Source organism: Myxocyprinus asiaticus, chromosome 42, assembly GCF_019703515.2.
Source record: "Myxocyprinus asiaticus isolate MX2 ecotype Aquarium Trade chromosome 42, UBuf_Myxa_2, whole genome shotgun sequence".
NCBI lineage: Eukaryota > Metazoa > Chordata > Actinopteri > Cypriniformes > Catostomidae > Myxocyprinus > Myxocyprinus asiaticus.
The window spans coordinates 1,309,841-1,326,514 of record NC_059385.1 but is presented as its reverse complement, the minus strand read 5'-3'; the positions used below and the strand labels follow the sequence as shown (position 1 = coordinate 1,326,514).

General features: G+C 40.2%; 1 protein-coding gene across 2 annotated transcripts in view; it reads left to right on the top strand.

The window, feature by feature from the left end:
* The window catches only part of LOC127433083 (bone morphogenetic protein receptor type-1B-like), a 131,073-nt gene that overhangs the window by 85,254 nt on the left and 29,145 nt on the right, over positions 1 to 16,674 (top strand). For both annotated transcript variants that reach the window (XM_051684737.1, XM_051684735.1), the window contains one exon: positions 10,691 to 10,869. In XM_051684737.1, coding sequence (XP_051540697.1) covers positions 10,785 to 10,869 — 85 coding nt within the window. In that variant the 5' untranslated portion in view covers positions 10,691 to 10,784. The remainder of the gene's footprint in view (positions 1 to 10,690; positions 10,870 to 16,674) is intronic.

The following is a 16,674-nucleotide window of genomic DNA, read 5'->3' as shown; positions in this document are numbered from 1 at the left end:
TCGCTTATAACTTCATGGAATATAAACAGAACATTAAATATCACATATCACGTTACTTAGAGGAGGCGATTATCTTTCAATCGAGCCCTAACACAAAGTAATCGAATGCCTAGATTATTAGATAATTGACAGTACACACAACATCTTGCAATCTGTAAACATGTTAGCTTTCGTGGATCAGATGACATCATCGAAAATGATGTAGCATCATGGAACGCTAAACCAATAAGATTAGGTTCAGATGGCTCCAGCCAGCGGTGATAATCCTCCATATTTGGCAGAGAGTCATGTGACCATTCCCTGTAATTACATATGGCCACCAGGAGATGGCGCCAAATGCATGACACAAACTCAATGATGACTCAAATGGCACAGTATGAAACTCATACTGTGAAATCTCATTACGAAAATCATTTCTGTATGCTTTGAAAGGATAAAACAAACCTTTAGTCATTGTTGTGTTTGCATGTGTATTGGAAGTGACCCAAATAAGCCCACTTACAGTGTTATTTTGAAATATAAAAAAGACAGAAAGCAAGAGAACAAAATGCACACATTTGTTGGTATCATTTTACTTTTTATTTGGAGCCAATCAAATGTTTCGTTCTTGAGTTATTTGCGAACATGTGCTACCACTGTTCGGCGGCCATTTTGGAAGTTGCTCCAAAACGTCACTGTTTTTGATGACCTCAAAAAAAAAAAAAAAAAAAAAGCCAGATGAACAAACTGGGCAAGGAACGATAAAAAATTACAAATTAAGAAATTAATAAATCAAATGATACTTCAACTCTACATACTGAATCTGTTTTCATGATATGTATTCATCATAATCTATATCATTAAAATAAATTGACATTTTTTCTTTAAAATGACACCAATCACTTGACCCTCCTTTTTTTTGTTTTGTTTTTGTTTTGCCGAGTTATACCCCTTTAATTTTGGGAATGCCACTGAAACTGGAAATCTTTAAAAACCCCTTCAGAGGGGGCCTGGTTAGCTCAGTGGTAAAGATGCTGGCTACCACCCCTGGAGTCGTGAGTTCAAATCCAGGGTGTGCTGAGTGACTCCAGCTGGGTCTCCTAAGCAACCAAATTGGCCCGGTTGCTAGGGAGGGTAGAGTCACATGGGGTAACCTCCTCGTGGTCGCTATAATATGGTTCGCTCTCAATGGGGCGCGTGGATGATGTGGAGAATAGCGTGAAGCCTCCACATGCGCTACGTCTCCACGGTAACTCGCCACGTGATAAGATTGACAGTCTCAGATGTGGAGGCAACTGAGATTCGTCCTCCGCCACCCGGATTGAGGCAAGTCACTATGCCACCATGAGGACTTAGAGCGCATTGGGAATTGTGCATTCCAAATTTGGAGAAAAAGGGGAAAAAATCCAAAGCTGAAATATTTGAGCATCCCGACCAGCTCGATACGGCAACATTGACTCAACCGATTGTGTGAGTGAAGGGCAGGACTGTCTGTTTGTTTGACCAATGGAAGACAGGAGGAGTGTTTGGAAATCTGTTTAAAACTTTCTTTTTAACAATTCCATTTGGTGTTGCTAGTAGCGCAGAAACACTTCAGCTTTTTATATTACCATGCATAAAGATATTAATGTTTTCCCCTGACACAGGCGTAACAAAGCAATTCCCACTTTGATTTTACTTTCTAAACTTTCTCTCAACATTTCAGAGCTCTTGTTAAATGTCACGCTGTGGTACACTGGCATCAGCACTTTATTTTAAATCTCTCTTTCTCCAGAGTGAGAGAAATAGTGGTTAATTTTTACTGTGGCTGTTCCCTCTTTAGAAAGATTCTTGCTGTGACGATGTCTTAGTCCTCTGGAGAGTCTTGATTTGCCTTACACAGCGTTCCCGGTGACTTCAAAGCCTCAGTGATTGTTCGGCGCTCTGTGGCATATCATTGTGTCGGCTTTGCATATTCATGAGGACGGTCTTTCTCTCGCTCACCAGCGGCTCACAGTTGGGATGCTGAGGGCTTGAAAAGGACGCTGTTGAGACCTCAAGAAATTCTCAACAACCACAACAATTCAACTGCTAATGAAAACTTTGAAACTTTTACTGTCTATCTTTAGCAAGGTGATTGTTGAAGTGATGTTAAGAAGTGTGAAGGTTAGTTTGAAGAAATACACTGGTCTGTGTTACAATAGAAGAGTGAACATCAACATGTAACTCGTCCTGCAGTGTTTGTGCTCCAGACATGAATGATGTGTTGTTGAGGAGAGTTGTGCTGGTACTTTATTAAGAAAAATCCCATAGACTTACATTGAAGGAGGAACTCCAGTCAGATCTAGAGAGCAGACTTGAGGCTGCAGGACTTTTGTGCAACCGATTATTTTATTGATGACTATTCAGGCGATTATTGCAATGAATGAATTATTTCAGTTAAAAATACACTGCATACGTGTTTTCTCTTGAACGGCCCATGTCGCGAGGGGGCTGATTGAATTGTTTCTCTAATGCAGTCTCAGCATGAACGCGCAGAGTAACGGTCAGTCAACAATTTCACTAACTAATACTTTAGATTCTCCCCAAACCTCATCATATGATTTCATTACAATCATGCGATTCATGGAATAATTTATTAGACTTCTGAATTATACTTTTGCATCCTTTTGAAGCTTGAAGAGTTGGTCACCATAAACTGCCATTGTATGACATCACTGAGCACAACATTTTTACACAATTTCTCCCTTTGTGTTAAGAAAAATAAAGTGAGTCATATAGGGTTATAACAACACAGGGGTGAGTAAACAATGACTGAATTTTCATTTTTGGGTGAACTAACCCTTTAACTGTTGAGGCCACTGATATTTTGCTTCTTTTTACATGACATCATGACTGTCAAGTTGGAGCTTTTATAGAATTACGATTTCTACAAAGAGGTGAACTTTGTTTACAAGTACGAATCTCGTAATTACGATAATTCTGAAATGACGTGAATGCACCATAAGTTTTTTAATTGTGGTTCCACGTATAAATGGAAGTAATCAGTCCTTTTAATGGTGGGTAGTTTTGCATTAAAATATTGTTTTGGTTCACCATAATGCTCTGTGAGACTGCAGTCCCTGAGATGAAGAGAGTTCTGTGTCGTAAGTGCAGATCAGGAGGTGTAGAGTGGTGAAGGAAGCTTGTGTCACTGATGATCTGAGACTGTTGGGTTTTGGGATCTGATTGAGTTTCCCACCTGCATGCAGCTGTTGTCTTCAAGGAAGTGTACGGCTTTCACAGATTCCGTGACCAAACTCTCAAACGCTGAAAATCGGCCGTTGAAATTTCACAGTCGCAGGGGTCAGCGCTGCTGTCAGCTGGAACATCGCTTATGGTCGCATTCCGTCAGCGGCTATTGAAACCTGAGACCGCTTGAGCCCTCTCACTTTCTCTGTCTTTGTTCCTCACTTGAGTTGTGAATTTTGCGGTTGTCTGACAGATTTTCCAGCAACATGAGAGAGACAGAGAGAGAATAAATCCTCACAGTACAGTCTTACTCTTGTCTTTTCTGGTGCTGATGAGTGACGTTTAACGCAACCGTTTGTGTGTTTCGCCACTGGTTTGGTGGGTAATTTGATTTCCAACAGTAATAAAATCACTGAAAGGGATAGTTCACCAAAAATAAAAATTGTCACTGTAGAACTAATTTCTTCTGTGGAACACAATAGGTGATGTTATCACTGCTCTTTTCCATACAGTGACCAGGGGCTGTCTAAAATATAGCTCTCATAAAAATACCACTCTTAAAAATAAAGGTTCTTTAGCAGCATACATGGTTCCATGAAGAACCTTTATCGTCCATGGAACCTTCCCATTGCACAAAATGTTCTTTGTTTGGAAAAAAGGTTCTTTAGACTAGACAAGGGTTCTTCAAAATGGTTCTTTTTACTGAAAGGTTCTTTGGGGAATCAAAATGGTTCTTCTATGGCATCGTTGCGAAACACCCTTTTTGGAACCTTTATTTTTAAGCATATTAAAGTATTGTAAACTGCACACGAAACAAACTCAAAGGTCTTTATTTAGTGTTCTGTGCAAATGAAGATTTGAGGGTCTAACCAGATGCCTTGCTGCATGAAAGTTAAGAGATTAGGACAGGAATATACTACTTTTATACTCTATGAATGGAAGTAATCCAAGGCTGTCAGTAGACTAAACATTAATTGTGACTAATCTTATTATTTGTCTTTAATATGACTAATCTACCGGGGGCCTGGGTAGCTCAGCGAGTAAAGACGCTGACTACCACACCTGGAGTCGGGAGTTTGAATCCAGGGCGTGCTGAGTGACTCCAGCCAGGTCTCCTAAGCAACCAAATTGATCCGGTTGCTAGGGAGGGTAGAGTCACATGTGGTAACCTCCTTTTGGTCACTATAATGTGGTTCTCGCTCTCGGTGGGGAGAGTGGTGAGTTGTGCGTGGATGCCACGGAGAATAGTGTGAAGCCTCCACACGCGCTAGGTCTCCGTGGTAACGCGCTCGACAAGCCACGTGATAAGATGTGTGGATTGACGGTCTCAGACACAGAGTCACTACGCCACCACGAGGACTTAGAGCGCATTGGGAATTGAGCATTCCAAATTGGGAAGAAATGGGGAGAAAATCCAAAAAAATGTATAAAATAAAGACTAATCTATCATGATTGAATGTTGAATTTTGCCTTTAAAATAGAAAAGTAATGCAACAGAATGGAATGCATTGCATTTTTATATTAAAAATACTGGATTTAATGTAAAAAACAATATGTAATAATACACAATTACATAATAATGATGCTAAAGATCAATAAAAGACGTTTTATTGAATATAGACACCTGTTCTCATGCTGCTTATTCATTTTGAGAGCATTAAACATGTTTATATTATTTTATAAGTTAATTTGTAGTTACTATTATTAATAATTATAATTATTATTACAAAGATTATATTTTTAAAGTGGTCTCAGTCCCACAAATGACACAGAGTGTAAATGAAAAAAGGACTGAGACCCCGTAACTGGTAAAGTGGACCAAAAATACAGCCTAAGTGGGCCAAAAAGTGAACTGAGGTAGAAGGGAGCCAGTTCACTTTGTCCTTGGCCTTGAAAGTGGACTCAGATCTCTTTTTGGCCCACTTTACCAATTATGGGGTCTCAGTCCATTTTGCGTTCACACTGTTATTTTTAAAAATATAAAATGGGCTATATTTAATCTTAAGAGTACAATTAGCTCTACATATTTACTGATTTTCAGCATCAATAAATCTGTATTAAAACATTTTTATTACAACATCAGTGCAAATAAAAATAGTCATGCCCCCGACCTGTAAGTAAATTCCGTAATAAGGAATGTTCCTACTATCGGAGCAATTCAAGGTTGATGTTCCACCTTGATTCAGTAGGGGGCAGTCAGCGCGACTCCAGCTGTACAAAACACCTCATCAAACTAACGAGCAGACAGCATACAGTCTTCCACAGACGCACTTTTGTGCTCAAAGACAGCTGGACCGAGCTGGGATCTCAAGATGCATTACAAACTAGGTTAAATTCAGCACATTGTCCTAAAAATACCACTTATGCCCAGAGGCGCAGGAAACTAGTGAGATGTGATGCTTCCAAAGTGAAGCGCTCCAAAAGCGCATGTCTGACGTTTGTTATATTGATGCTGAAGATGCAATACAAATGCAATGCTATATATACAAATAATGTGTTTTATTTTTGAATATTTAGTATATTTTTTTAGATGCACAATTCAAAAGGATTAGTTTCAGACCTTGCATATTTCTATATTGTCTTTTTTAGTGCTTTACTATGGACGTACATTCTCTTTTGCTGTTTTATTACTTCCTGTCAGAATCATGTTTAATTGAATAAACCGATGATGAAACACTCATTATCCTGGGCTGAATTTCCGAGCCAGTTTTCAGAGAAAGTTCCGGTGCGGTTTGTGTTGTGTGTAGCCTCCCCCCTCTCATTCTTCACGCGGGGCAAGCGGGCATCATGCTGGGCGTTTGATAGAGCTCGCAGGAGTGTGTGAGCGGCCCTGACCTACTCACAGCTCATACCGCTAGAGCGACCCAAGGGGTCACCCTGATCGCATGTAATCTAGCACTCACCAAATCAGGCCTGACAGCGGCAGTGCCGCATTAAAAGAGTGGATCACATTACTGCCGCCCCACTGCACTCGCTCGAATGTTCTCAGTGTTTTTCACTCTGTCCTCCCTCCTTTACACAAACACTTATTCACACGCATTCTTACATTGTTGAATAAGACACATTATAGACTTCTGTTGTTTTTATATAAAGTGAATTATAATGATGACAGAGTAAGAAAACGTACTCTAAAAGATTTACTTTGTTAATCATTTTTTTCTATTGTTTTATATACAGTTAATTATAATTGCTATAGCCCAATGCAAACCCTAAAAGAAAATGTTTTTGCATTTGCATATATATATATATATATATATATATGTGTGTGTGTGTGTGTATATATATTGTGTATGTGTATATATGTATGTGTGTGTGTGTGTGTGTTTGTGTATATATATATATATATATATTGTGTGTGTATATATACAGTATAATATATAATATATATATTTTTATATAGAATTTTATCCCCTATTTCTCCCCAATTTGTAATGCCCCATTCCCACTACTTAGCAGGTCCTCGTGGTGGCGCGGTTACTCGCCTCAATCCGGGTGGCGGAGGACAAGTTTCAGTTGCCTCCGTTTCTGAGACCGTCAATCTGCGCATCTTATCACGTGACTCGTTGTGCATGACACCGCGGAGACTCACAGCATGTGGAGGCTCATGCTACTCTCCGCGATCCACACACAAATTACCACACGCCCCACTGAGAGTGAGAACCACTAATCGTGACCACGAGGAGGTTACCCCATGTGACTCTACCCTCCCTAGCAACCGGGCCAATTTGGTTGCTTAGGAGACCTGGCTGGAGTCAAAATAAAATATTTTCATTAATAATTTTAACATAATCTTTTGATTTTGAAAATGTATTAGTATAGGTTGAAATTAACGATAACTAAGATTAATACACTTTTAAAGTATTGTTAGTTTGTGTTAAGTAATGTTGTTAATTAATGTTAACAAATGGAACCTTATTTTAAATTGTTACCAGTTTATAAGTGCCAAAAATAAGTGATGAATACTTGGTTACATTTTTCTTTTTCAGTTGTAGTAAGACCATCATATAACAAAAAGTTAAAATTTCTTTTAATAAAAATCAACCTATGAATCAAAGCCCCTCACACTCCTGGAAGTTGCGTAAGAAAAAATATATTATGCATCAGATAAATTCTTGAACGTGTTTTGCACACTATGGTAGTGTACGGGATTTTTTCTTTTTGTCTTAATAAAAATTTACCTGAAGTTGAAGAAACACCCAAATATATCATTTATGTATATTTCTTTTTCCAAATGAGAGCATTCCTAAATGTCCCCAAAGGGAGGCTTTGTCAGATTTAGCTCATTTGGGTATAAGTTTGTCCCTAAAGTATAGCTACACACACACACCTCCAGAGTTCTGTGGAGCGCCGTGGCCAGAGAACAGAGGAAAATGCGGAGCATTGGAGGGAGATGTGAGGGAGACACAGCAGGACGAGTGATTCATCTCACAGTTAAGGACATTCACTCTCTCTCATCTCAATAGAGTTAATCAATTCATCTCAGTTCAGCTAGTTGAAAGCAGGGTTACAGCGGTACACACTACAAACACAAAAAGGTAGTTGCTGACTTTTCCAAATCGGTTCTCTGTGATAGTCTGCTCTCTAGATCTGACTGGAGTCCCTCTTTCAATGTAAGTCTATGGGACTTTTTCAGGTGAAAATGATTTGTGTGATCTGTTAATAAAGTCCTAGTACACCTCTCCTCAACAACACACATGATTTGAGGGATCATTCATGTCTGAAGCACAAACACTGCAGGATGAGATACATCTCTAACACTGACTATTAGCAGTAGTATTAGTGAGTTTGACCTCATTGGGTCTGAGGTGTGAAGTTTCTCAAACATTCATTCCAGTAATTTCTCATGTGAAATTCCTGTTGTCTTGATGTAATCTCTGAAATAGTGCAGTTAATCGGCTTAAGTTGTAGCTGACCGCGAGTCTTTGACTGGTGGGTTCGGGTGAGTTTTCACAGGAGATTAGGGCGAGAGGGGGCGTGTCGTGGCCTCGAGGTGAGTCTCACAATCACCTGACGTGTGAATGGCTTTTGTCATGCGCCGCTTCTGCTCTTGTGTGTTTTCACCGGCTGCTTTGTGTTCTTTAACTGACCCATAATGAGCTGTCAATCACCTGCTAGCACCCCGAAGAGGAAATGCTTAACCAGCCCCACAGGAAGAAGTATTTACAGCACTGCGACTGTGATGTTTTGATGTCAAACTAAATGCAGAATTTTGCCTTGAACTACTAAGATGTTGCTTTTGCTTGTGATTAACAAGGTTGATCTATGATTAGTAAGTCAGGCATGACTAGTAGTATTGAGAAGAGGTGTGCTATTACTTTACTAAGAGATCAGTTATGATTATCACCTGGCACATGATAAAACAGGTGAAATAAACACACACTTTTGACTCTTTTGATTTGGAACAGTAAGCAACTACATAGCAACCACCCTGAACACCCTAGCAATGTATAGCAACCCGAGTTTTACCCGGGCAAATACCACTCACATTTTCTTCAGTAAATGTAAAAATCTAACTGTTTGTTCTTACGTTTTGTTGGGCCAGTAAGCAACCACCTAGCAGTGTTATGGCATCTGCATAGCAATGAGCTATAAACAACTCAGAACACCTTAGCAACAGCATACACTAGCAATGCTCTAATAACCACCCAGTACACCCCAGCAACCACAGAGCAACACTTTGATGACCACGCTAGCAACCGCATAAAAAACTATGGCAACCACCCAGAGTGCTCTAGCAACCGCATAGCAAAACACTGGCAATCACTAGACTGCCCAAGCAACCACATATCAACACTGTGGCAACCACCTCAATAGCCACATTACAACATTTTGAGAACCACTCTGAATGCCCTGGCGACCGCGTATCACTTTGGCAACCACCTGAGTAACTGCATAGCAAAATGTTGGCAACCACCCAGAAAACCCTAGCAACTGCAGAGCAACACTTTGACAACCACCCTAGTACTGTAACTGCATAGCACCACTTTTGCAACCACCCAGAACGCCCTAGCAACTGCATAGCAACACTTTGGCAACCACCCATAATGCCCTAGCAACCGCATAACACTTTGGCAACCACCCTGGTAACTGCATAGCAACACTTTGGTAACCACCCTGGTAACTGCATAGCAGCACTTTGCAACCACCCTAGTTCTATAACTGCATAGCAAAACTTTTGCAACCACCCAGAACGCCCTAGCAGGTACATAGCAACACTTTGGCAACCACCCTAGCAACTGCATAGCAACATGCTGTCAACCACCCAGAATGCCCTAGCAACTGTATAGCAACACTTTGGCAACCACCCAGAATGCCCTTGCTATGGCATAGCAACACTTTGGCAACCACCCAGAATGTCCTATCAACAGCATAGCAACACTTTGGCAACCACCCTAGCAATCACATAGCATCACTGTGGCAACCACCCAGAACACCCTAGCAACTGCATAGCAACACTTTGAAAAACACCCTAGCAACCGCATAGCAACACTGTGGGAACCTCCCAGAATGTCCTAGCAGCAGCATAGCAACACTTTGGCAACCACCAAGAACACCCTAGCAACCGCATAGCAACACTGTGGCAACCACCCAGAATGCCCTAGTGACCGGATAAAAACACTTCAGCAACCACCCTATTAACTTCATAGCAACACTTTGGCAACTACCCAGAATGCCCAAGCAACTGCATAGCAGTTCTTTGGTAACCATCCTGAATGCCCTAGCAACCACATAGCAACACTTTGGCAACCACCCTAGTAACAGCATAGCAACACTTTGGCAACCACCCAGAATGCCCTAGCAACAGCATAGCAACACTTTGGCAACCACCCAGAATGCCCTAGCAACTGCATAGCAACACTTTGGCAACCACCCAGAATGCCCTAGCAACAGCATAGCAACACTTTGGCAACCACCCAGAATGCCCTATCAACCGCATAGCAACACTTTGGCAATCCACACTAGCAACTGCAAAGCAACACTTTGGCAACCACCCAGAACACCCCAGCAACCACATAGCGACACTTTGACAATCATCCTAGCAACTGCATAGAGACACTGGCAACCACCCAGAATTTTGTAGATTGTGGATTATGCACTAATCACATTTTAACAAAAAATGTATTAATAAAACAATCCAAACTGAATTCAAACTAACGCTGTTGTCTGTATGTGTTGCTGTTTTGTCAGTGCAGTGTAGTCTAGCGTGGTCACATGACTGATCTCAGGGGCGGCCCACCAAGCTCTGGGGGCTGTTTTTCTGTCGTTGTGTCTGTGGGGGTCAGTCACTGAGCCTCCTCCTGCCCCTCTTGCCCCTCCTGCCCCTGGCCTCCTTTCTGCGGCTGCCCTCCCCTGTGCATGAGCTTTGAGGAGGAGCCACTGGAGGCCGATCAGCTACCGCTTTTATTGTCTCTCCACAAGGTGTCCGGAGAGAAGGGGATGTCCCAAACACAGAGTAACACCCTCTCTCTCTCTCTCTCACTGTCTCTCTCTCTCATCACAGCCCGGCCATCAGTGTGGACTAACTGTGGACAGAGCTGTGTGTGTGTGTGTTTCCGAGGCGGGCGACACACGCGCGGGCGGCTTGAGTCTCAGGGATGGAGCTACAGGTTTGGACGGGAACGCGGTGGACGCGACTGCTGGTTCTGTTGGGTCTGATGACGCTGCACTCGTCCGCTCAGGGTGAGTATCAGGCATGAACTTTCTGCAGTTAGTGGGTTGTATTTACGGTGATCTTTGTCCGTCTGTGAAGGATAAATCTATTTTTGCGTGCTGTTATGAGACTCATGTCTGTTTGTGTCACTGCACACTGTGTTTCATGTTTAGAATATTTGTCGGACAAGTGCCAGAAGTGCATTGCTACGTTTGCCAAATATGTGCTGGAGAGAGCTATAACATACATTCTGTTTAATGTATACATGGGTAGTTGATGCAAAACATCAACATCACTATTTCAGGTTAAAATGTGCAGGAATGTATAAGGGAAGTGTAAATCTTCAATCATGTAACTGTTTTTAAAACGTTTTTCACTATTTTAATAACTTTCTGGCTTTTTAAATAGTCCTGCAGTGTGACAGATAAACATTTAAATGTCTTTTCAATACATTCTCTCAACTAATGAGCTAAATGCTGTTTAAAATGAATAGTTTAGCAAGTCACACCGCAGGTAATGTCAACTTCCCATGAGCATTTTGTGTTAACTACCCATAAAAATATGCTTTTATTAGAGGAATTCAGTTTCTTATTCAACAGGTGATTGCTGCTTTTGTGCAATCTGACAGATGTCACAATATTGGGGGTAAAATTGGTTATTAAGGAATTATATTTTTGGTTTAACATGTATACAAGCTTAATACACCAAAGTCTGCTGTCTCTCTGCCATTGGTTTTGCTTTTATTTTACACTGTGGTGAGGCATTCATGCTTTTATGCACAATCTGACAGACAGCAGGAAAAATATATATATTTGCCAGTGGGGTGAGAAAAAAAAATCTTGATTCAAAGGGAAAGCAAGTTTATTTTTCTTACCCCTTTGGGAAGTAGTTTTTTCTGGTTTTACACATGAACCCCACCAAATTTTGAACAATTTCTCTAAAAGCAAGACTTAAATATCTAATGCCATTCTGATTCGTGAGTCATTATTTCTTATTCTACATTTTCTTTTTTTTTTTTTTTTTTGCAGTGCTGGTGTCACAATATTAGGGTTAAAATTGATTATTACGAGATCATTATTTGTGGTTTAATTTACAGGTTAAAACTAAATGGACTAAAGTCTGCCATCTGTCTTCTGTTGGTTTTGGGTTTTCACTCTTTGGTGAGGCATTTGGTGACGTCTATGAGATGTGGAAAAGTGATCTACTGACATACACTTGTTAAACACGCAGTTGGGCGTCAGGCTGTAAAATCAATTCAACTTTCACACAGACCACACACAAATACAGATGAACACACATCGACACATGCTGCTCACCCTCACCTAAAATAATCGAAGCCCCTGCGTGTTGCTTTGAATCAGAAATACCTCGCAGCTGGTGCAGATTTTACACTGGATTTACTGTCTCAGCTGCTGTAACTCGCAAACAAAGACTCGACACACTGTTGTTATTGAACAAAGTTCTGCTTGTACAATGTGTCTTACTTTAAAGGAGCAATATGTAACATTGACATCAAGCGTTTAAAATGGGTACTGCAGTCCAAATTCTAAATATTGGAGAGAGTTGTCTCCCCCGCACCCCCTCCCCAGACTGGAAGCTCACACGGGTTGCCAGGTTGAGGACACGCAACAGGAACGAGCATACTGACAATGGCAAGCAATGAGCCTTACACTGTAAGTTGATCAGCTAATGTATACATTTGCAATGGTTTTTATTGTTTGCAAATTATAAACCAGCTCATGTGGATTTTTTATAACTCTATCAATGTTAGCTAGATGTATTGCTGGCTTCCATGGCTGCACCCCAACCCGGGGTGCCGAAATACTATTGGGATATGGGCAGTGGGCAGGATCACACAGGCCAAAACACAAACAGAAATTCCTGCCCGGAACGGACATTTCAAAGTAGAATATACTGGCTGTGGCATTGTTTTCAGAGAAGCCAGTATTTCAGTTTAGCATGTTTCCTAAATCTCTGATAACATATGATCATTTTATGCTTTAGTACAGTAAATATATTACATATTGCATCTTTAAGATTCAAATGTGTCCAGAAAACTTCCATGGGTTGGCTTGTTGTGTTTGTCTGTGTTGATGTGGTTGTGTTGGAGTTTTAATACACGTTACTTATCTTATTGTGCACAATTCATTAGTGCATGTGATTAAAAACAAACATCTTGAATCAAAAGGTAATAACTTGCTCTGCCTTTGAAACTACTTTGCTTTTTAAGCTGACGTCATCAATCCATTTTATTTCTCAACCACCCTTCATATACAGTAGAGACACTTTAAACCATCCAATCAATTTCTTTGTGGATAAAATAAATATCCTGTTTCACTCAGAAATATGTCACATTTCGAGTTTGATATTTAACTTTAGAAAACATTGTTTTCACCCTCTTTTCTGTTTTCGTGCTTTAAATGTTTCTGCCTTTTTTAACTTCCTTCATAAAGACATTTTTGACGTTTGTTGCTAAATAGCTTGAATTAAGTGTCAGATGATTCAGCTATTGTTTTAGTTTGTGTCACACTGTTGAAGCGTTGTCTGTGTAAGTGCATTCCACTCGCTTTCAGTTTAATTGCATCATCGCAGCGTCTGTGGATCATATACGTCTAATATCAGCCGTTTGGTGCTATCAGAGACATTTGCGAAAGTTATGTTTATTTCATGCCCGGTCAACTGATAAGAGGGAAATTGGTGCCTTCCGTGTTATATAGCACAATCAAGGCCAGAGCTGAGATAACAAACACAAAACTACTGTACGCAAACTCCTTGGTTTCATTTCTTTTTTTTAAAGCATTATTTAAGTAAATTCAAGAAGTGTCATGCTTGCACTAGACGATCAAGTCCCTGACATGTCAACTAAGGTAAAAGTGATAGTTCACCCCAAAAATGCAGATTCAGTCACCCCATGTTGTTTTAAACCTGTATGACTTTATTTCTTCAATGGAACACAAAAAGGAGATGTTAGACTAAATATTAGCCACTATTCACTCTCATTACATCTTTTGTGCACACAATGAAAGTGAATAGTGACTGAGACAGAACATTCTGCCTAACATCTCTTTTGTGTTCAACAGAAGAAAAAAGTCAGGTGGTTTTGAAACAACATGAGGGTGAGTAAATGATCACGGTATTTTCATTGAAACATCATTGCTGTTATTATATCATGTTTTCTAGAAAATTTCGTGACTGTGGCAACATTTTGCAAAAGGCAATCACGCGCCTTGTTACACGTTTGGCTGCAGTTTCCCAGTGAAATGTCCAGCGGGGGGCGCCAAAAGCGAGTGAAATGGTACCGTAATCAGATGATGTTTTAAAGGTAAATAACGAGTAAAACATTCCTCCCTAAAACTTGAACCTAAACCTAACGAATGAGAGGCAAACAAAACAGACATCCTTACCCTAAACTAACACCTAAACCTAACCGATAGTGTCCTAAAACAAAATGCGACATGAACAACCACGTCATCTCGTGTCGCTTCTGTCACTTGTGTGCTTGAATGGTCTCGAACCGCTGTCTTCTAAGTCCAAAGTCCAACACTATCAGTTGAGCTACTGTGCAAGTGAATCATATTAATATAATTGTGTAAATGTAGGTGGGTCTGTATAATACAAGCGTTAAAATGTATCATTTTTGAAAGGATGCATTATAGTAAAAGAGTTTCGATGCCATAACTTAGCAGTGTGTGAGTAATAAAGAGTGGAAAAATAAGTGTTTATGTAGTCTCAATCAGCCGTTGTAGTCGTGATTTGTGTGAAAGTGAATGAAACGCACAGTTGTTGTAGCGCCTCTAGTGTTCATTTCACCAGGGAAACTGCGACAAAACATAGACCGCGGGATTCTAGCATGACTAGAATGCTATACTGACCAATCAGCATCCAGGACATATGTGACAACAGCAGCTGTTTGCCAGGTTGTAGATATAACTGCTAATAGACGGTGAGCTGAAACGCTCCTCATGTGCTCGAGCAGGTGCAGTTGGACTCTTGAAGCGTTTGGGCTCTTGATAAGATGAATACACATTCAAGGACTCGAGTGGGAGTGAAATTGCTTCTGTTATCCGTAGACGAGCACACAGAGAGAGACAACGTCATCAGAACTGCGAGACCTTCAGAGTCGAACGCAGAGGAGTTTTCCTTCCTGAACAACATCACACAGATCTGCTGTGATGATGATGGGCGGCTGGAGGTGTGTTTGTGTGTGCCGTTAAAATGTTTCACTAGAATTTGGATGCCTTCTTGGGGGATTTTGGTCAGTTAGGGCAATTTTTCACACATCTCAGAATCATCTGGCACTGGGTTGATGTCCAAAGATTATGAATTTTCCCTGAGAAACACATTTGTTCTCCTTGAGTTTGTTTTGAGTAATTTAATGGTAAAGATGGTACCTTACGGTAGCTTGAATATTAAGATAGTGAGCTGCCTACACAGGCAGCATTTTAAGGCATCATACTCGCGACACGAAAACCATTTCAAACCTCAGGCAGCAATATTATGCTGACTTCTAAGATACCTGATTTTGGCCTAATTTGAAGGCAAAATTGCATGTATCCTTCCCAGAGCATGCAATTCCAGAATGCATGTTTTGTTGATTTATAAATATACTGAATAATACAAATATACTGTATTATGTATATACTGAAAATTATCTTTAGTCTTAATTGAAAAAAGGCTACTTCACCCAATATTTGTTTTTATGCCTTTTAGAGTTTTTTGTTTTGTTGTTGTTATTTTAGCAACGTGCTCATGTTAAATTAAAATTTTGATGGATTGAAATCACTTTGAGTCGAGTATTTTGTGCACTTCACTTAAAGGGATAGTTCACCCAAAAATGAAAATTCTCCCATCATTTACTGACCCTCATGCCATCCCAGATGTGTATGACTTTCTTTCATCTGCAGAACACAAATGAGATTTTGAGAAGAGTATTTCAGCTCTGTTGGTCCATACAGTGCAAGTGAATGGTGACCAGAACATTGAAGCTTCAAAAAGCACATAAAGGCAGCATAAAAGTAATCCAAACAACTCCAGTGGTTAAATCCATGTCTTCTGAAGTGATATGACAGGTGTGGGTGAGATACAGATCAATATTTAAGTCATTTTTTTGCTTGAAATTCATCTCCCTGTCCAGCAGGGGGCGATATGCATGAAAAATGTGAATCACCAAAAACACAAGAAGAAGAATGTGAAAGTGAAAGTTAATGTGCAACCTGACTGAGCAGGGAGGATAATTTATAGTAAAAAAGGACTTCAATATTGATATGTTTCTCACCCACACCTATCAAGTCACATCTGGAGACATTGATTGAAACCACTGGAGTCGTATGATTACTTCTATGCTTCCTTTATGTGTTTTTTGGAGCTTCAAAATGTTTACACCCATTCACTTGCACTGTATGGATCAAAAATGTTGAGAAATTCTTCTAAAAACCTTCATTTGTGTTCTGCAGAAGAAAGAAAGTCATACACCTCTGGGATGGCATGAGGGTGAATAAATGATGAGAGAATATACATTTTTGGGTTAACTATCCCTTTAAGGATGCTCACAACACAGAGCGTTCCATTTCAGTCAATTTTGAGTCACGTCCACACTTATACGTTTTCATTTGAAGGTGCATTGATTTCCTTCACCAAAAACGTTCAAAGACTTTCAAAAATACTCTCCATTAATGCATACTTTGGAAAACGATTAAATAAGGAAACAAAACGGAGGCTTCAAAATTAAACAGATTAAGGCTGATTTATGCTTCTGCGTTGAACCTACGGCGTATACCCCGCGTAGTGGCCAACACGTTGGTTTGCATTTATAGGTCTGCGTCATTCTGAGAGTA